The sequence below is a fragment of the Festucalex cinctus genome, chromosome 14, assembly GCF_051991245.1.
Source record: "Festucalex cinctus isolate MCC-2025b chromosome 14, RoL_Fcin_1.0, whole genome shotgun sequence".
NCBI classification, from domain to species: Eukaryota; Metazoa; Chordata; class Actinopteri; order Syngnathiformes; family Syngnathidae; genus Festucalex; species Festucalex cinctus.
In genome coordinates, this window is record NC_135424.1 from 24,912,432 (window position 1) to 24,934,806 (window position 22,375).

The 22,375-nt window shown below is 38.5% G+C and overlaps 1 protein-coding gene across 1 annotated transcript in view; it reads left to right on the top strand.

Moving 5' to 3' along the window:
* Positions 1 to 465: 465 nt before the first annotated feature.
* vps8 (VPS8 subunit of CORVET complex) overlaps positions 466 to 22,375 on the top strand; it is a 235,614-nt gene continuing 213,704 nt past the window's right edge. The window contains exons 1-4 of the mRNA XM_077496349.1: positions 466 to 858; positions 5,411 to 5,479; positions 6,480 to 6,610; positions 14,252 to 14,348. Of these exons, the coding sequence (XP_077352475.1) occupies positions 787 to 858; positions 5,411 to 5,479; positions 6,480 to 6,610; positions 14,252 to 14,348 (369 nt within the window). The 5' untranslated portion in view covers positions 466 to 786. The remainder of the gene's footprint in view (positions 859 to 5,410; positions 5,480 to 6,479; positions 6,611 to 14,251; positions 14,349 to 22,375) is intronic.

Sequence of the window (22,375 nt, forward strand, 5' to 3'; positions counted from 1 at the left end):
GTTACTCGAAACAACTTTGCCGATTCACGTATGTCCCCCGAGTGATGCCCCCAGGGCAGGCCTAGGCTACAGGTGAGCTAGGCGGTCGCCTAGGGCGCCATCTTGTGGAGGGGCGCCAAATTGCAGAAAGGAAAAAAAAACAAAAAAAAACACAAACACAAAAAGCCCCCCCCCTCGTGTTTTCTAACATAAAATATGTTATATAGCAAATATATTTTATTAAGTTCCTTTTTTTTTAATTACTTCAATTTCAAATAAATGACTGTGAGTTCACGACCTGCTGTCCTGGCGCCCTGAACCTGACCCGCTGCTGCCGCTTACAATGAAAGGTAGGGGGAGGGGTCGTACATCATCTCAGAGTGTAGTGGCAGCACTTTAGAAAGATAGATAGATGGTTGGCACACATGCCCCCACCCGCGCGGACGCCGCGGAGCGCATATGGGACTTTTGATGACGTCCATGTCGGCCTGGCCGTTCAGACTGCGGTCGCATTGCAAAAATACGTATCCGATCTAGGGCCACATATGAAAGCGACCCAGGTCGGATTTGAAAAATTAGGAATTGAGCCTTTCAAACTGACAGAAAAAAAAAGTCAGATAGAGACCCGGACCCTTCTCGACTTCGCACCTTCATCGAATGCATCAAAACACTCCAGTTCGTAGGTGGCGGTAATGCACTTGAATGTTGGTTGCCAAATACCAATAGAAGAAGACCAAACGGAAGCATCCCCAGTGGAAAATGAAAACAATGCTGGAACTGTCGCTTTAACAGCAATACAAATACAGTATGTCAGAATCTTTGGACGCTTGCAGTTTACTCTCTTCATCCTCGCATGTCGATCTAATGGATGAGGAAGTGGTAAGTCAAACGATTGTTTCACAATAACTGTACTGTATTCAGAATTTGGCTGGTCGGACCTTTGCCTCTGGGTCGTTTCTCAGTTTTGTTTTGATTGTGCTGCAGCTGCGGGTAACAAGTGCTATAGAAATAAAATTTACTTGAGTTTAGTTGATCTTTGGTTGCAGAACACAATCTAGCACAGTCGATTGTTTTGTGTGACTTCACCGATTTGACACTAATATGATATTGTCTGTGTTGGTAGCGTTAAATGTAAATGAATCGGTGTATTAGTGTCTACTATGTTAACATTTGGCAGTTGTTTATTTTTTCCGTGACCGGCAACTCTCCTGCGAGTGTTCTATTGCCGTGAAGGGCTCTGATCGGTCAATCGCTGGAGCGCAAAGTGTACGTACACGCCGAGATGGAGGGAGCACCCCCCCCCCCCCCTTCAATTTGTTGTACAAATTACAACAATAGCTAATCTTATCAGAATGTCATAATTACAGTGGCCCTGAAGTGCAAAACGCGAAAACAAAAAAACTGACAACTGCTAACATAAAACAGAACTGCAAATCAAAAAATACAAAAACAAAAACAGAACACCACAGAAAATCAAAAATCACACCAATAAGAAGGTAATCACAAACACAAATTAGAAAACACAAACACAAAAGGAGAAAAAAAACAACAAAAAGCAATCGCAACCACAAACCAAAAAACACAAACACAAAAACCGGAACAAAACAACAAAAAGGTTACCAAAAACACAACTGAAAAAATAGAAACACAAAATATGAAACAAAACAACAAAAAAGTAATCACAATTACAAACTAGAGCTGCGAGCAGCTATAAAGGGCCCTCGCAGCCCGGGCCACTTTGGGGTACTTGCACATTGGGGTACTTGCACGTTGGGGTACTTGCACGTTGGGGTACTGGCACGTTGGGGTACTGGCATATTGGAAGCAGAATTTATTTGAAAATGGCATAATAAAGCTTTACATGTGGAATATTTTTTTGCCAGTTCAAGCTCAACGGGTTTTGGTGATTGTTAAGACCTGCAAAAATCAGCGTCCTTTTTTATTTTTAGGCAATGTGTTGCCCTGATTGGTATTTTTTGTAAATGTATATATACACATCATCGCTTGTTGTACTCATTGCACAATGTTGCTTTTATTGTCCAAAGGGGCAATCAAAAATAAATAAAACAAAATGAAAAAGTACATACGTTTGGTTCGGTCTGATGCCAGTGAACAATTTGAGTGGTGGAAACTAAAAGAATATTCATAAATGACTTAGCTATCACACTTACAATGAGTTTACATTTTTTGTAAAAATACCGTAAGTGGGGTATTTTCTTTTCATCCCTCAAGGGCTAGGTGGCGCTACATATATAACTGAATGTTGTCATAGAGATAGCTTCAGGCCCTGACTATAAACATACATGTCAAGTTTGGGTATATTTTCTGGAGGATGTACCAGAGAGTTATTAAGCATATCGTTTTTTATTGCAAAACGTGTTTACAATTTTTGTAAAAAGTGGGGTATTTTTTTGGTTATGCCTTCAAGGGCTAGGTGGCACTGCATATATAACTGAATATTGTCATAGAGATACTTTCAGGCCTTGACTATAAACATACATGTCAAGTTTGGGATTTTTTGGAGCATGTACCGGGCAGTTACTAAGCATATCCTTTTTCATTTCGAAACACAAAATTTGATACCCCGCCCTCATCATATAGTATTTCGCAGTCAAGATTTTTCCCCCTGTCGTTGGCTCAGGGCTTGACATGGTCCAGGTCAAGTCTGAAGTCAGTCGGCTGAAACGTGTAGGAGAAGTGGGCAAAAGTATGCCCCCTGTAAATGTGCGAAAATCGTAAACAAGAGGTGTGTGCCAAGTTTCATGTGTTTCTGTGCCGGTTTAGGCGCTCAAAATTGGCGTTGTTTTCTTGGCGAACAGCGCTTAGCCACGCCCACAACGATTCACGAAAACTCACAAACTTCGTGTTGTGACATCATGAAGGCCGAAACCCTCATCTGAGCAAATATGAGGAAGGTGCAGTTAATATGGTTGGAGAAAAACATTGAAGAAAAATCGTAAGAAAAAATGTTGCCACTAGGTGGCACTATCAGTAAGATGAAATATAAGTTCGTAGATGTCTTAAGGGCTGGACTCATCAATTGTGTGAAATTTTGAGAAGATAGGATCATCTGGGTCATGTTAAAGCAGCTTTTATTTTCACGAAAAATTACCAGACTTTGCGGCACCGTAACGGCCAGGCCCTTTGGCGAAAAGTTACAATATTCGGTGTGGGGCATAATCAACATCTTAAGGCTTTTCTGACCAATTTTCAACTGGATCCCTTCAAAGAGCTTGGCACAGTAGCTAAAAACGTAAAGTATGACATTTATTGTCACCACTAGGTGGCGCTATATGTATAACTGAATTTTATCATATAGATGTTTTCAGGCCGTGACTATTAAGTTGCATGAGAAGTTTGAGATTTTTTGGAGCTTGTACATGAGAGTTATTAAGCATTTTGTCTTTTTTTAAAGGCAATTTTTGATGCCCCGCCCCCGTCATATAGTATTTCAAAAAGTCAAGATTTTTTTGCCCTGTTGTTGTCTCGGGTCTTGAGAGGATACATGGCAAGTTTGAAGTCAACTGGATGAAAAATGTTTGCAAAGGGGGAAAAAGCTTGACCACAGTGCATGTGCCAAAATGGGCCAAAATTGGACATTCAAAAATTCATACATCACTTCCTGTACATTTTAGGAAATGGCTTCCACTGACTTTTTTTGTGCGTCTCGGGGGGCTGCACGTGCCTACCAATTTTCGTAGCTCTAGGTCAAACGGGCCGGGATTGGTTTTTATTTTTCTACGCTAGGGGGCGCTATAGAGTCGCGTTGTTATGACAACCGGGCCCGAAGAGATTGCAAAGTTTGTTGAGTTTTCGTAAATGTTTAGGTCCTCAAAAATGCGATTGTTTACGGAGAAGAAGAAGAAGAAGAATTCTTACAAAAACAAGAGGGACCTCGCAGCGGTCGCTGCTCGGGCCCTAATTAAAAAACCCAAACACAAAAACCGGAACAACACAACAAAAAAATAATCACAAAATCAACAAAAAGGTTACCGCAAACACACATCGAACTATCATAACATTCATTTGTTGATAAATAAATATATAAAAAAACAAACAAACAAACAAGCAGGGTTCTTCTGTGCCCCGCAATGTTGTGGTTCGCGTGTGTGTCTGTGGGTATATGGGGGAGAGGGATGGCTTTTTCTTTTTATTGTATTATGGATGTTTTAATTGTTCAGCACTTTGAGTTACATTTGAATCTATAAAAGGTGCTATATAAATAAAGTTTGATTGATTGAAGAAAAATGATGCTTTTTTGAGAGTCTAAACATGTGCAAAGACCTGTCACGAACATGAATATTTTAGAGATTTCTTCTGCAATTTGCAATAGATGGCTCAATAGCGCCCTCTTGACATTTTTATGAAACCTTTCCAATTGTTTGATTCAGCTAGATTTGTGAAAATTGGGAGGCATACCTATTAGCCTAAGACCGACATAAATATATTCTGTCGCCATACGCGAAACCTAACTGGAAGTCTGCCATTTTGATTTTCTTTTGGGAATTGTGCATCATTTTTAGCCTTTTCATAAAATTTTGCACACACAAAGCATGGTAAAAACATTTACAATTTAGAGCAGGGATGGGCCTCGAGGGCCGAAGTCCTGCAGGTTTTGGAGGTTTCCCTCTTCCAACACAAGCTGATTCCTATCTACAGGATTGTTATCAGGCTTATGCAGAGCTTGCTGTTGAGCAGATGATATATCAGCTGTGTTGGAGAAGGGAAACATCCAAAACCTGCAGGACTCCCGCCCTCGAGGACCGAGTTTGCCCAGCCCTGTTTTAGATGGTTCTTGTCCTATGAAACAGTACCCCGACGTGCAAGTACTCCAACGTGGCCCGGGTTGCGAGAGCCCTTTATAGCTGCTCGCAGCTCTAGTTAGGGCCTGAGCAGCGACCGCTGCATGGTCCCGATTGTTCCTGAATATATATATATATATATATATATATATATATATATATATATATATATATATATATATATATATATATATATATATATATATATATATATATCCTCTAGAGGACTTGTTTTTGTGCAAGGCACTGATACCCTGGCGCTTAGCTAACCCTCTGCATCAGTGTGTGTGCCACGAGCAGTGTGATTTTGCTGTGTACATAACTGGAATGGGTAAAATGTACAGGAAAGTTTGTTTGTGTGCTTGTGTGTACATTGTGTGGACAATGATGATTCTTCCTCTTGACAATATTCAAGCTATTCCAGAATCCAGTTTTTCTAATGAAGTCTATCAGCAAGTTACATCTTTCCAATTGGAATATTGCTAAATCTAATAATATTATTATAATATTGTTATTGTAATATTTGTTCACTGTAGAATTACAGTATAAACACATGGAGCACGTATTTAACTTAAAGGTATGTAAAGATTTTTCTAACCCTGTGCCTCTCACCATTATTATTTTCTTAGATTGACGATAAGGAATTCGACATTCCCCAAGTAGACACACCTCCCACCTTGGAGAGCATCCTCAATGAGGTGAAGTATTATATATAATTTCAGTCTTGCACTTACAATCATGCATTAAATGAGGGAGCCGTAATGAGACGCAAACCTCAGATTCTCTGAATATTCTTGAGCCTTCAGCACTGGCAGATTTTCATTGAGTGTGTTTGCATGCAGGGAATTTAAAATATTGCCAATATTAGGGTTTTGAAAGGCCATGTAAACACGCACATAAGCCCAAATATGTTCTTATTCTGGATTTTAAAAACCGGATTATTGCCTGCCACTACAGGCAACGACCACCTTACCAATCGGCCGCATCAACAATGGAGGGGGGGAACATGGCTATTCGATCCCCGCTCTCCCCAAGTCATGTGTCGTTGTGTCCTTGGGCAAAACGCTTCACACACATTGCCTCCAGCGCCACTCACATTGGCATCTGAAAGGTGCGAATGTTTGGTGGTGGTGGATGGTAGACGAACACTGGTAGACGAACACTGGCAGCCACGCTTCCGTCAGCCTGCAGGGCAGCTGTGGCTACTTTAGTAGCTTACCGCCACCAAGTGTGAATGTGTGAGTGCATGAATAATGTATCCATTGGAAAGAGTCTTTGAGTGTCCAGAAAAGTGCTATAGAAATCTGATGCATTATTTATTATTATGAATATCAAAGAGACTAGAGCAAGCCATTTTCAACATTTTAGATTTGTCAATAATTTGTAAACATAACACCTACTCGTGCGGAATGTCCAATATCTATTTTGGGGGAAACCCCCCCAAAACAAAACAAATTGTGATTTACGAAGTTTCGGCCTGACACCAGCATTATGCATCTTTGAGTAATAAGAAAAACGCGATACAAATGATTATTATTATTATTGTTATTATTATTATTATTATTATTATTTTAAGGAGTTATTCATCTCAAAGCAGTTAGCTTTGTACTGTGCAAATGTTTTTTTCATTCATATGGCTATAATAGAAATGCAACCACCACATTTCTCTTAACTTTTTATTTTCCTTTTTGATTGCAGCTGGAGGATGAGGAGGAACCATTTGTGCTGGAAGATACCTGTGTGCTGAATACTGAAAACATTGATGCTCATTCCTGTGATACTGCTTCTCTTGCCAGCTCTGACAGTGGGGACCCAGCTCACTTAAAACGGCACGCACGCACACACGCATGCACACACGCATGCACACACCACTTTCTATATCTTTGGTATAATACTCAAAGTTGGTTACAGTGTGTAGTTTTATATAAAGTGTTCCATCGTTTATCTCAGGTGTTACGTTCCAAAAACTACAGTGTTAAAAAAAAATCCTGTTAATTAAATAAATTTTTTAGTTTATTAATTTTTTTTGTTTCGTTATTATTTTTAGTTTATTATAAATGCTTTTTCATTCTTCATATTTGTTCTTTTTTCATTTACATTCATTTTTCCATTAAAAGTATTTTTATTTTAATTTACTTATTTTACAGCACATTATATATATATATATATATATATATATATATATTTGTTTTGGTATGATTTTAGGTTTATTATGAATGCTTTTTCAATCATCATATTTGTTTTTTCATTTACATTCTTTTTTTTCCCATTAAAAGTATGTTTTTTTTGTTTTTTTGTTTTTTTTACATATACAGCATATTATGTATTTTTTTCGCTGATTCTAAATGTGTATTTTATTCATACTATATTTTTTCATGTATATGTATGTTTTAAGGCTGTAAAGCACCTCACCACGCACTTCATTCATGCATTTTTATCCCAGGCATTAACATTTTCTCACCTACTGTATCTGTTATTTACTGTATTTTCCGTACTATAAGCCGCACCTAAGAGCCTTCAGTTTTTTCAAACCTGACCATGCGCCTTATAATCCGGTGCGCCTTATATATGGATCAATATTGTACCTCAACAGGTCTCGCTGTCAAGACAGTATCGGTGACCCTGCACGATCGGTGACGGCATCTTGGATCGCTACCTGCGGCAACCCCACTAGAACAAAATACCTTTATTTGCCAGCGTGATAGTGCGCGTTCGTAAGAACATGATACATCATTGAAGAAAAAAAAAAAAGTACATCCTTGATGCATTATAAAGAAATTATTTTAATTCTACAGGTTTTAAAGAAGGCGGCACGGTAGTCGAGTGGTTAGCACGTCCGCTTCCCAGTTCTGAGGTCTCCGGTTCGAGTCCAGGCTCGGACCTTCCTGGGTGGAGTTTGCATGTTCTCCCCGTGCCCGCGTGGGTCTTCTCCGGGTACTCCGGTCTCCTCCCACATTCCAAAGACATGCATGGCAGGTTAATTGGGCGCTCCGAATTGTCCCTAGGTGTGCGTGTGAGTGTGGATGGTTGTTCGTCTCTGTGTGCCCTGCGATTGGTTGGCAACCAGTCCAGGGTGTCCCCCGCCTACTGCCCAGAGCCAGCTGAGATAGGCGCCAGCAGCCCCCGCGACCCTTGTGAGGAATAAGCGGTCAAGAAAATGGATGGATGGATGGAGGTTTTAAAGACGAACGTTTTACTTTTGACCCCATTACATTCCTAGTGAGTCTTCATTGTTATAATTTACCTTTAGTCTGCAGTGTTTTTATTGTTTTTAGAACAATATTTAAAATATGTCATTCATTGAAGGTGCGCCTTATAATGCGGTGCGCCTTATATATGGATAAGGTTTTTAAATATGTCATTCATTGAAGGTGCGCCTTATAATGCGGCGTGCCTCATATATGGAAACAGTTTTAAAATATGTCATTCCTCGAAGGTGCGCCTTATAGTGCGGCGCGCCTCACATATGGAAAAAGTTTTAAAACATGTCATTCATTGAAGGTGCGCCTTATAATGCGGCACGCCTCACATATGGAAAACGTTTTAAAAAATGTCATTCATTGAAGGTGCGCCTTATAATGCGGCGCGCCTCACATATGGAAAAAGTTTTTAAATATGTCGTTCATCAAAGGTGCGCCTTATAATGCGGCGCGCCTCACATATGGAAAAAGTTTTTAAATATGTCATTCATCGAAGGTGCGTCTTATAATGCGGCGCGACTCATATATGGGAACAGTTTTTAAATATGTCATTCATCGAAGGTGCGCCTTATAATGCGGCGTGCCTCATATATGGAAACAGTTTTAAAATATGTAATTCATTGAAGGTGCGCCTTATAATGCGGCGCGCCTCATATATGGAAACAGTTTTAAAATGTCATTCATTGAAGGTGCGCCTTATAATGCGGTGCGCCTCACATATGGAACAAGTTTTAAAATATGTCATTCATCGAAGGTGCGCCTTATAATGCGGCGCGCCTCACAAATGGAAAAAGTTTTAGAATATGTCATTCATCGAAGGTGCGCCTTATAATGCGGCGCGCCTCACATATGGAAAAAGTTTTTAAATATGTTATTCATCGAAGGTGCGCCTTATAATGCGGCGCGCCTCACATATGGAAAAAGTTTTTAAATATGTCATTCATCAAAGGTGCGCCTTATAATGCGGCGCGCCTCACATATGGAAAAGGTTTTTAAATATGTCATTCATCGAAGGTGCGCCTTATAATACGGCGCGCCTCACTTATGTAAAAAGTTTTTAAATATGTCATTCATCGAAGGTGCGTCTTATAATGCGGCGCGCCTCATATATGGAAACAGTTTTAAAATATGTCATTCATCGAAGGTGCGCCTTATAATGCGGCGCGCCTCACATATGTAGAAAGTTTTAAAATATGTCGTTCGTCGAAGGTGCGCCTTATAATGCGGCGCGCCTCACATATGGAAAAAGTTTTAAAATATGTCATTCATCGAAGGTGCGCCTTATAGTGCGGCACGCCTCACAAATGGAAAAAGTCCTAAAGTATGTCATTCATCGAAGGTGCGCCTTATAATGCGGCGCGCCTCACATATGGGAAAAGTTTTTAAATATGTCATTCATCGAAGGTGCGCCTTATAATGCGGCGCGCCTCACATATGGAAAAAGTTTTTAACTCATTCACTGCCTTGGACGAGTCAGTTCGTTAAAGTGAAAAATAGCGCCCCCTGCTTTCGACGAGTTAATTCGTCAATCCCTTTTTTTTATGGCAAGCTGTGGATAAAGGTCTGGGGCATCAGATGTGTGATTTTCAAGGTTGTAGCTTATTTACTTCCACCACTAGATGGCAGCACTGCCTTGGGAGTGAGCTTATCCAACGTGAAGCACCAACGGAAGTTGAGGAGTAGTTGAGGAACGGAGCATATTAGCATAGCAGAGCATATTAGAATAGCAGATCAAGCATTATGTCTACTTTTAGACAGCTTACACTGGAGGAGAGTTTGTTAAAACCAAAGTCCAGCCAGAAACGTGGAGGATCGTCATCTTTGAACGAAAATGACGATCAAAGAAGGGAAAAGATGACGTTGAGGAGCAAGGTACCACGTGTGCAAACGGAGCCGCATGTTAGTCAACCCGTGAGCTCACAAGGCAGTCAGGAGGAATCTGTTGCTGCATCCATCGATTCCACTGAATGAGTCGGACACGTCATGCGACTCACCGGATGAGTATCTGCCCACAAAAACCCCTGACTGGAGCGAAGACTCGGACACATCGCAGAGTAGCGATGACGGTGAGAGCTAAAGTGCTAACTCGCTAACTTTGCCTTTACTCGCGATCTCCTCGTCTTTCCGTTACATGCACTTCATTTATTATACTGTTGCCACAGTTGCCATTACTAACGGCTGTACAGATGATGCATTTTATTGCTGTGGACGTAAATGTGTTGTGATAATGAGCTAACCTGCGCGATCGTCAAATTTAAACCCATCCTGTACGAGTTGTGTTTTTCTGTCGATGTGGGTGGGGATAAAAAATGTGATACGGAGTACAGCATTGATGATAGAAGGACTAGTTAGTCTTTATTTATTGTTCTTCTTTTCAGTGATCGACATCTGTGCATGTATATAAAAAGCTAGACTAAGTCAAGCAATGAGGAGAAAATGACTGGTGTAAATCTAAGTGTATGAAAGGGCAGGAAAATGTTTAGCAAAGGTAAAGAGGAAAAAAAAATCCAGGCAGCAGTAAAAATCATATGCTTCTATTATTTACAGATTGGCCATCCACCAGTCGGGTCTCACCGATTGGCAGAACAAAGAGAGGTAAAATAAATAAATAAATAAAAAAATCCGCAAAAAAATATAGCAATAAAACAAAAAGTAATCTTTTGATTCTATGTTTCACAGCAGGTACATCCAGAAATACTGCGGCTGCTTTGTGTGGGGCTAAAAGAGGTAAAAACGTTTTTAGTACAAATCACACCACATCAATAAATAAAAATTTCATGGTATTTATTTTTCTGTAATTTACAGTTGGATCATTGAACCGTAGTGAGGATCAATCCTGGAAGCAGACACACTGGAGGCCAAAAAGGATTCGCTTCACTGCTAAGCCTGGACACCCAGGGCTCTGCTGCGGAGCTGGAGTCAGACCTGCCGGTCGATTTTCTCGAGCTTTTCATCACCAATGAGCTGCTGCAGCATATTGTTGATGAGACAAATGCCAACGCGCTTGATTCGTTGCAGGAAAACCCCTGTGGACTTCCATACAGTAGAAGTCACGACTGGAGGCCACTTACTGTAGAAGAACTCAAAACCTTCCTTGGCCTAAGTTTCATTACAGGGTTCATCAAGAAACCTGTCTTGGAAGACTACTGGAGTCTAGAGGAATTTGAGAGCACACCTTTTTTTGGACAAACAATGTCCAGAAATAGATATCAAATTATTTGGAGGTATTTGCACTTCAATAGCACTGCACATGATTCATCAGACAAAATGCACAAGGTCCGCCCAGTCCTGGACTATGTAGTGGCCAAATTCAAAGATCTGTACACGCCAAAACAAAACATTTGTATAGATGAGGGCATGATGATGTGGCGTGGTCGGCTCTCCTTCAAAGTGTACAACCCCCAAAAAACCATCAAATATGGGATTAAATCATATATTCTTTGTGATTCTGAGACTGGCTACTGCTTCAACTTGATGCCATACATTGGTGTATCCCATACCCTGCCTGACATTGTTTTTACACTACTTGACCGCCTCACAGGTCAGGGATATACCCTGTTTATGGACAATTTCTATAATTCTATTGGCCTCTGTGAGCGTCTTCTTTCAGCAAAGACTAATGTGTGTGGGACACTCCGAAAGAACCGTGGGGAGCCTCAGCTCATAAGAGAGGCAAACAAGACAAGCTTGGGGGCAAATGGCAAGCTTGTCTGTCACAATGAGAAGGTGATGGTTGTTGCATGGCAGGACAAGCGGACTGTCAAGATGGTGACAACCTGCCATAAAGACAGAACGCATCCTGTCGAAGTGTGGCAGAAGGGGAACAAGGAGAAAGTCACCATTCTCAAACTGGAATGTGTTGTGGAGTACAATGCTTCAATGAATGGGGTGAACAAACTAGACCAAAACATTGTTTATTACCCCTTCCTCAGGCGCTCTGTCAATTGGTCAATGAAGTTTGTCACTTATCTTTTTCAATTGTGCATGTTCAATGCACATGTTTTATACAGAGTCAAAAACCCACAGAAGCCTGCAACCTTACTTGCGTTTATAAAAAAGGTTGTTGTTTCATGGACCGTGAAAAAGCAAGTTGGACAGGGTGATGAGCAAGCTGTGGGGAAACAAACAAGGGCTCCTTACATGAAAGACCCGTAGAGCAGGCTTGATGGGCAAATGGGCAGGCATCGGCTGGAGAAGTTGGTGCCCACCAGCAAGAAGTTGGTGCCAACAAGAAGGTGTCGGGTGTGCCAACGAAAAGGCCTAAGGAGGGAGACCACCATGTGGTGTGCATCTTGCATGTACCCTTGCACCCAGGAAGCTGCTTCACATCATACCACACCAAAAAACACTACACATCATAGGGGCGATACACATTCTCTCACATGCACACGCACACATGCACACCCACACACACTTGTAAATAGTTGAAAGTTCATACAAGCAGTGCGCACCCACATACTCGTGCATATGCACAAAACATGTATATAGTTCAAAATGAATTTCTTTTTTTTTTTGTAAATATTGTAAATAGTTGTATTGTTGTTGTATGTAGTTCAAAATTTTTCCCACTTGTATATGTAGTTCAAAGTTTTTTTGTTTTGCTACATCTGAATTGTCAATAGTTATCAATAAATTTACCATCAAAATACATTTTTCTGTGTTTTTTATGTTGTTGTAACGAAGGAAAGGACTGTTCAGATGTTTGAGATGCTACAAAAGCAGAGAGTATTGGCATCAAAGTCAAAATTTAACTCAAAAGGAACCTTTTCACAAAAAGCTGTTTTTCTCCGTTTTCTAGTCAAAAACAGAAAAATTGGTTAAACTTAGTGTTGTTCTATTGCGAATAACTAGAGAAGGGAGAATGTTAGAAACTTACTTTTTTTTTAAAGCATGTTTATATACCTATAGAACAAAATATTCTGTGGGTCTTCAAAAATGAGTCAAAATCCTCAAAAATGGCTGGCAAGCTGAAGCTCGCTTTTCTGAAAATGGCTGGCAGTGAATGAGTTAAATATGTCATTCATCGAAGGTGCGTCTTATAATGCGGCGCGCCTCATATATGGAAACAGTTTTTAAATATGTCATTCATCGAAGGTGCGCCTTATAATGCGGCGTGCCTCATATATGGAAACAGTTTTAAAATATGTCATTCATTGAAGGTGCGCCTTATAATGCTGTGCGCCTCATATATGTAAAAAGTTTTCAAATATGTCATTCATTGAAGGTGCGCATTATAGTGCGGAAAATACGGTAAATACAGTAGGCACTAATATCCGAAACATTTATTTGAGAAACAGAAATATAACTGTGATCCCTTAATTTTTTTCTCCCCGGTTGGTATCCATCCATCCATTTTCTGAACCGCTTGTTTCTCACAAGGGTCACGGGGGGTGCTGGAGCCTATCTCAGCTGGCTTTGGGCAGTAGGCGGGGTACACCCTGGACTGGTTGCCAGCCAATCGCAGCCGGCTGGTAGGCTTTCTAAAAATAAATAAATAAATAATAACACATAGTGGATGACTGGTTAGCACGTCGCCTCACAGTTCTGAGGACTCCGGTTCGAGTCCAGGCGCCGGCCTTCCTGGGTGGAGTTTGCATGTTCTCCCCGTGCCTACGTGGGTCTTCTCTGGGTACTCCGGTGTCCTCCCACATTCCAAAGACATGCATGGCAGGTTAATTGGTTGCTCCGAATTGTCCCTAGGTTTGCTTGTGAGTGTGGATGGTTGTTCGTCTCTATGTGCCCTGCGACTGGCTGGGAACCAGTTCAGGCTGTACCCCGCCTACTGCCCAGAGCCAGCTGAGATGGGCTCCAGCACCCCCGCGACCCTTGTGAGAAATAAGCGGTCAAGAAAATGGATGGATGGGGTGGATGGATGGATAATAACACACGCGCAACATCAACAACATCAACAACATCAACAAAACAGCTGTTAGAAATGACATTATGATGAAGATATGAGGCTGAAATCCATTTTGACCGCGCAAGCTCGGTTTGCAGCTCGTGGCCTGAGCCAGCCCGCTGGGCCTATTTGTCTGGTGGACACACGTGCCGCTAAGCATTGGACAGCACGTCTGATTTGGGGCAGACAGTCTTAATTTTGATAATAATAATAATATAATTGTATTATGATGTATCATTACTATCACCACTGTACATTCAGTATACTGTATGGTCCAGAGAAAAGATCAATAAATGTATGTACAAAATTGAAGACATGTAGCTTGGCATGTTTTGGACAAGTGTGTTAACATTATAATTGTGTGTCTTTAGGAAGAAGAAGGCAGTGGAATTGAAAGCAGCCGTTCATGGATCAGTTCTTCGACACAGCATGCTTCAGGGCATCTCTGCGCAGATTGTCTCAGCTGCGGTAATAATTGCATTCTTTCACATTCATTATCATTAATCTCCTGAAAACAAACATACATATACATATCCAGATTTAGCTTGGAGGAATGTAGTGCAGGTCAAGTCATGTCAATGCCATCGAACGACAATTAATTCAATCATTTACTCCGGCATCAAATAAAACATCCGTACGGTCCTCACCAGGATTGTTAAATTACTAGGTCATTATCAATTGCTAACGATTCAGAGGGATGAAGCTGCCGTTGAAACAAAGTACTCACATTATTAATTCTAAACTCTGTAAGGTTCCTCATTAAGTGTTAATAAGTGAGAGCAGACCAGATTGGCTTTGTAGAACTAAAGGCAGTTAGTATACCGAGACAAATCCACCTCGGCACCGGCTTGATAAATTCCCATCCCCTCATATAAAGGTTTTATAACATGCGAGTGAAAACGGGGAATTTCGACCCTTTAAACGAAGAGTCGGTCTGGACTTTTCCCGATTGGTCCAGCGGGAAGCGGAATCCTATACATTGGCATATTGTGGATTCAGGTTGAATCTATCTTAATCTAGTATTGTCACATGCACTAGATTGCAGGGATTTCAACTTGGATCTTTTAAATCCGAATAAGCATAAACTAACTGATGAATTTATTGATTTAATGATAACTATGGATAATACCTCAATTTGTGGATAACTTTGGAATGACATTCGTTATCATCGGCCAGTGGTTGTGAGGTATGATTGGAATCTTATGTCTATGAATGCCAATGTGTTTAAATACAAAAGAATAAGAACAGAAGACTCTATTGACAGCTTAAGAAACGAATTACTAACACAGAATTGGAAAGTAGTATATCAGGAGACTGACACTAACAAATCATATAAAACATTCCTGCTCATATTTAAAGCATTATATGACAAGCACGGGATGTCCCGGTCACACTTTTTTGGACCTAGTGTTGCACGGGGCGTCAAAAACGGCTTGATTATTATTATTATTATTTTTATTATTATTATTATTATTTTTTAGTACCGATACTTACAAAAATAAATAAGAAACAGCCCGCCAACTGTTTTAAACGCAGGTACACATACACGCATGGTTGCCTGTCTGACAACTGAGTACCGATTTGTGAAAAACGCCTGCGGCCTCTTTCAGCGTGTTTGCGAGAGGGAGCAGGAAGATGGCTTCACACACTGAACATAAAGTGCTCGCACGCCTCATTGAGAAGCATGACCCACTTAATTAATAGGGATGTAACGATATCCAAACATCACGATACAATATCACGATATGAAGGTCACGATACGATAATTATCACGATATTGTGGGGGGTTGGCAATATTTAAATAAGATCACAAAAAAAGAGCTCATACTAAAAAAAACACAATATTGTGCTTTTGTACATAACAGCAATGCATATAAACCAATCTCTAATAACAATATATATTATATACAGCAGGGGTGTCAAACATACGGCCCGCGAGCCGGATCAGGCCCGCAAAGGGGTTTAATCCGGCCCGCGAGACGACTTTGTAAAATAAAAAAATCGTAATGTCGGACCAATTAATCAGCCAGCCATAATCAAATATATCAATTTGTAATTTCACAAGCAGTCCTCAGGTGAGTAACTTGCACACGGAATCGCCCTGGAAGTCATTATTTTACACACAACTTAAAGTTATGGTTTGTTTAAAAAAAAAATAATTATTATTATTTTTTTTAAATCATAGACCAACATAAACGTATTAAATACGGCACAAATTCAATTACTGGTAACACAAACACAAAAAATATGACAAGGATTAACGTCATTATAACTTCATTAACTGTGCCACACAATGCATTCTGGAAACTATATAGATATTAGGGGTGTTTAAAAAAAATCGATTCGGCGATATATCGCGATACTACAACGCGCGATTCTCGAATCGATTCAATTTAAAAAAAATCGATTTTTTTTTTTTTTTTTTTAAGAGCTCAGAATTGTTCATTCGGTAGTCTTACCGATTCAACGTCTTATCATCATTGCCTTTTTTTTTTTTTTTTTTTTTTTTGGTGTGTGTGTGAATCGATTTTTAAACTTCCATTTTTAATGGAAAAATATTCAACAAAACGTCTGACTTCGGGTTAGGATTCACACCTTGAGCATGGAAGAATGTTATATGAACGGAACATTAAGCCTTAATATTTTATTTTAATGCTGTTCAAACATGAAACAGATTACAACCTCTATAAGACTGAAATTTCAGATAAATAAATAATACATTTTCATATAAATCTTACACTCTACAAGCTTACTGATTAGTATTTTCTAAATTTGAATGAAAAAAAATCGCAACAATCGACTTATAAATTCGTATCGGGATTAATCGGTATCGAATCGAATCGTGACCTGTGAATCGTGATACGAATCGAATCGTCAGGTACTAGGCAATTCACACCCCTAATAGATATGCACAAAAAGGTAGATTTAACATGTCTGGAACTCATACAGGCAAAGTTATTTTTTTTAACAATAGATTACAGTTGAGCTCCGTAATTTAGGACTGGCCCAAAAATCTAAAAAATCTGCCTATTAATGACGGCAATTGTTTTTAAGTTATATACCATTATCTTAGCGATTTGGCCCACTTAGTAATATATTTTCCTCCATGCGGCCCCTGAGCTAATACGAGTTTGACACCCCTGATATACAGGGTGACCCAAAAAGATGCGTACCCATATTTTATTCGATAAAAAATCCATTTTTTAACGAATGTCTTTTCTGTTGCAGGACGTGAAAGGTGAACCTATGGATGATCATTTGCAGCTATAGTTGCCCTGAAAATGTCTTGGACAAATCAGCAGAAGATATTCTCCCTGGAGACCTAATTTGCGACAAAATCATACCAGAGTGTACAGATTCAGTTTCGAAAGCGTTTCAGAACTGAACTCTGAACTTCTTAATCCAACTAACAATCGTTGATTTTGATGGAAAGTTGCGACAATGGAAACGCTTTCGAAACTGAATCTGTACACTCTGGTATGATTTTGTCGCAAAATAGGTCTCCAGGGAGAATATCTTCTGCTGATTTGTCCAAGACATTTTCAGGGCAACTATAGCTGCAAATGATCATCCATAGGTTCACCTTTCACGTCCTGCAACAGAAAAGACATTCGTTAAAAAACTGATTTTTTATCGAATAAAATCTGGGTACGCATCTTTTTGGGTCACCCTGTATATAACAATATTGAGGCACTTGCTAATGCAAGCACACATTGATCACTTCACAAGCAAATTAGGTTCCCCTTCATCTGACAATTAGCATAGATTTTAAACATAGAAGGCCAAAACATCCCTAATGAAAAGTAAGTTGCACTAATAAACTAACCACTAGAGGGTGCTAGATCTGCACAAATGGAAATCTACCTGATTTTTTTTTAACAGGTGTGTTCCTTTTAAATATTGTGAACATGACGACGACGATATTGTGGAAGTTTTAATATCACAATATCACGATATTGCCCTTATCGTTACATCCTTACTAATTAAGTATCATATGGAACTTTTTTTTTTTAAACCTTGGTAACAGGTATTGTGCCAGTGCTGCCAAACTACTTACCCCCGTAAAATAATTGGCTGGCAACCAGTTAAGGGTGTACCCGGCCTGCTGCCCATAGCCAGTTCTCTGGACCAAAAAATATAGCAGTAGGAGTATTTGTAGACTTAAAAAAAGCATTTGACACAATAGACCAGGGGTGTCAAACATACGGCCCGCGGGCCGGATCAGGCCCGCAAAGGGGTTTAATCCGGCCCGCGAGACGACTTTGTAAAATAAAAAAATCGTAATGTCGGACCAATTAATCAGCCAGCCATAATCAAATATATCAATTTGTAATTTCACAAGCAGTCCTCAGGTGAGTAACTTGCACACGGAATCGCCCTGGAAGTCATTATTTTACACACAACTTAAAGTTATGGTTTGTTTAAAAAAAAAAAAATTATTATTATTTTTTTTAAATCATAGACCAACATAAACGTATTAAATACAGCACAAATTCAATTACTGGTAACACAAACACAAAAAATATGACAAGGATTAACGTCATTATAACTTCATTAACTGTGCCACACAATGCATTCTGGAAACTATATAGATATTAGGGGTGTTTAAAAAAAATCGATTCGGCGATATATCGCGATACTATAACGCGCGATTCTCGAATCGATTCAATTAAAAAAAATCGATTTTTTTTTTTTTTTTTTTAAGAGCTCAGAATTGTTCATTCGGTAGTCTTACCGATTCAACGTCTTATCATCGCCTTTTTTTTTTTGTTTTTTTTTTTGGTGTGTGTGTGAATCGATTTTTAAACTTCCATTTTTAATGGAAAAATATTCAACAAAACGTCTGACTTCGGGTTAGGATTCACACCTTGAGCATGGAAGAATGTTATATGAACGGAACATTAAGCCTTAATATTTTATTTTAATGCTGTTCAAACATGAAACAGATTACAACCTCTATAAGACTGAAATTTCAGATAAATAAATAATACATTTTCATATAAATCTTACACTCTACAAGCTTACTGATTAGTATTTTCTAAATTTGAATGAAAAAAAATCGCAACAATCGACTTATAAATTCGTATCGGGATTAATCGGTATCGAATCGAATCGTGACCTGTGAATCGTGATACGAATCGAATCGTCAGGTACTAGGCAATTCACACCCCTAATAGATATGCACAAAAAGGTAGATTTAACATGTCTGGAACTCATACAGGCAAAGTTTATTTTTTTGAACAATAGATTACAGTTGAGCTCCGTAATTTAGGACTGGCCCAAAAATCTAAAAAATCTGCCTATTAATGACGGCAATTGTTTTTAAGTTATATACCATTATCTTAGCGATTTGGTCCACTTAGTAATATATTTTCCTCCATGCGGACCCTGAGCTAATACGAGTTTGACACCCCTGCAATAGACCATCAAGTACTAGTTAGGAAACTTGAGAAATATGGAATTAGAAGAGTTGCATTCAACTGGTTGACAAATGATCTCTCTAATAGGAATCAGTTTGTGCAAATGAGAACTCATAAATCAACCCAACTGGGTATTACTTGTGGAGTCCCACAAGGGTCAGGTTTGGGACCAAAATTGTTTATTATGTACATAAACGACATTCGTATGCAGTGTTGCCACAGTTTCCTTGAAAAAGTAACTTAGTTACTTTACTGATTACTTGGTTTTAAAAGTAACTCAAACGGATTTCAAAATACTTTATTGAAAGTGCATTTTTAACATGAAAATAAAGGTGTTTTTTTAATGAAAAACAAAATACGCAGTCTCTCTTGACTTCTTGTAACGTAAATACTTTTTATAAAACAAAAAATAAAAATCTATCCAGGTTGAAAATGAAAATCCCCTTAATTCCTCTATTGTTTGTTCCGCTATTCCAGTGTGTACACTTGAGTCGACTCGTGCATGCTGAAAACGTGACTTGTCTGACGTCACTCCCCCTGGCGAGAGGGCGGAGACGACCTCATCCCATAATGCTTCACGGACCAGTTGAGGATGGAAATAATTTTTTTTTTTTTACCACTTTTATGGTCCATAATGTACACTTTTTTTTTTGTTGCGTTGTGTGCCTGTTGGTTCATAAAACTAGTAGTAAAAGTATCATCACTTTTGTTTTGAATGTGCAAACCATTCACGACCAGACCATGGCTGAATTCAGTGTGGTGATCAATGACTTCCGTCTCATCTTCGTTGTTAGCAGCAGTTGTTTGTGACTGTTACAACAGTGAGATATTTTGCCTTCTTCATGAAAATGGGGAGTAACGCATTGAATCTCTGGACAGTAACTTTAATCAGACTACTTTGTAGAATAAAGTAACGCGTTAGACTACTAGTTACTTTGGAAAGCAAATTTTTTTGAGTAACGCGTTACTTAGTAACGCGTTACCGGCAACACTGTTCGTATGGTATCGAAAATCTAAAGTTTGTGCTATTTGCAGATGACACAAACATTCTCTGGTATGGGGACAACCTGCAGCAGCTTGTGGAAGTGGTCACCAAAGAATTAAATAAACTTTAAACATGCTTTGACTTAAACAAACTTTCGTTAAATCTGAATAAAACCAAACTGATGTTTGGAAACCGTAAAATTAACACACAAATAATACTGAGGATTAATGACGTTAAAATTGAACGGGTTTACGAAAACAAATTTCTGGGTGTGATTCTTGATGACAAAATCTGATATAACCCCAATATAAATAAAACATGTTAGGGCAAAGGTAGCATGCACTGATGAATTGTTGGGAAAGGTCAGACACATATTAAATGCGAAAGCAATGTATCGTTTGTATTGTTCATTAATATTACCATATTTGAAATTTGAATTACTGTGTAGACGTTTGGGGTACAAAACCACAATAGAATCATTATGCACACTGCAAAAATAATAATAATAATAATAATAATAATAATTATAACTATAACTATAATAAATCAAGCAGGATACCTTCACGACACCAATATTTATTTATTTTTTACGCACAATCATTAAAGTTAGGTTTTAACACTGGACAAATAATGTATAGGGCAAATAATGAAATGCTTCCCGGCAACAAAAAAAAAGGATTTACAGAGATTGAGGGGGGTTATTAATTGAGAGGGGAATTGAAATTCAAATATTATGCTCGCATGAAACTCAAAAGTATGTGCATTTTTATTTGTGGAGTGAAAAAAGTACAAGTAATTGTCAATTTTAGAAATTGTATAAAAAATTCATTTTTGCTAAATATGCCACTGAGGAATAATAAGACAAGTACAAATTTTTGTTCAGGCATTTATGAATAATGAGTTAAAGTAATAAGTGAGGTAAAATCAGGATAAGATTAGCAAAGCAGTTGCTTCATCCTATTCCATTTCCAACAGTAAGTCTTTTCTTTTGTAAATGAGTTTCTTTGAAGTCATTATTATTATTTATGGAGAACGAAAACGGTTATATTTCATCCTTGTTTTGTGGAATAACTTAATAACTTGTCTTTGTTTATTATTTGTTTTTGGCACAATTGTTAAATTATGCTCTTTTGTTTTTTCATTTTAAATGTTCAAAATAAAGTTGAAGGAAAACTATTATAAAAGGTCATATGTTATCATGGACACTATTGTAGAGGTTTCCAAAATGAATTGACAGTCGGACGTCAAATTAATTGAAAACTATTTTGGTAATTGATAAATCATTGAGAGCCTTTTTTTTTTTTTTTTTATCTTAGAGTTGTCCAAATCCTCTGATTACAGCTTCATAAAAGTAAATATTCTCTGATTTCTATGGTCCTTCGTTGAAAGCAAACTTATTAAACTTTATTTTGGAAAACAATGATCAATATTTTTCACTCTTTTCTGACATGTTACGATCACCAGTAACTGATTCGTAATCAGTTTAAGGGGGAAAAATAAGAGTCAGTTTAATTCATTGCAAATGTCATATTATCAATAACGTGTAATTGAAATGTAGTCAAATCTATAGTAGTTTCAGGAAAGTGTATTAAACTTGTAGCTCTTTGCATTAATCAGTACTCAAGAAGCAGCAGCTCGAGGTTTTAAAAACGTTGAGTTTAACGTCACTCCATATCATGGCATTCTGCTCAATTATTGTTTATTTAGTTTCATTTCATCATTAAAAGATACCAAATAAACAACAATAACTGATTAATAGTATCTGGGAAAAAATATTAAATATATAATAATTTTTCAATATTTTTTACGCAAAATACATTTTTTTATTTTTTTTTAACTGTGTCTGTTAAGGTTTTAGGGAAACATTTTAATTTGTTGAGATGTGTTTCATTTCATTTCATTGTACAAAATGTAATGCTCTGGCTTTCCCTATCCTGTTCTTCAAGGGCCGAAGTCCTGCCTAGATGTTTCTGTACTCCAACACATTTTATTCCTATAATCACCTCATCAGCAAGCCTGATAATGATCCTGATCTTTAGAATCAGGTTCGTTGGAGGATGGAAACATCTAAAACCTACCAAACTTGGGCC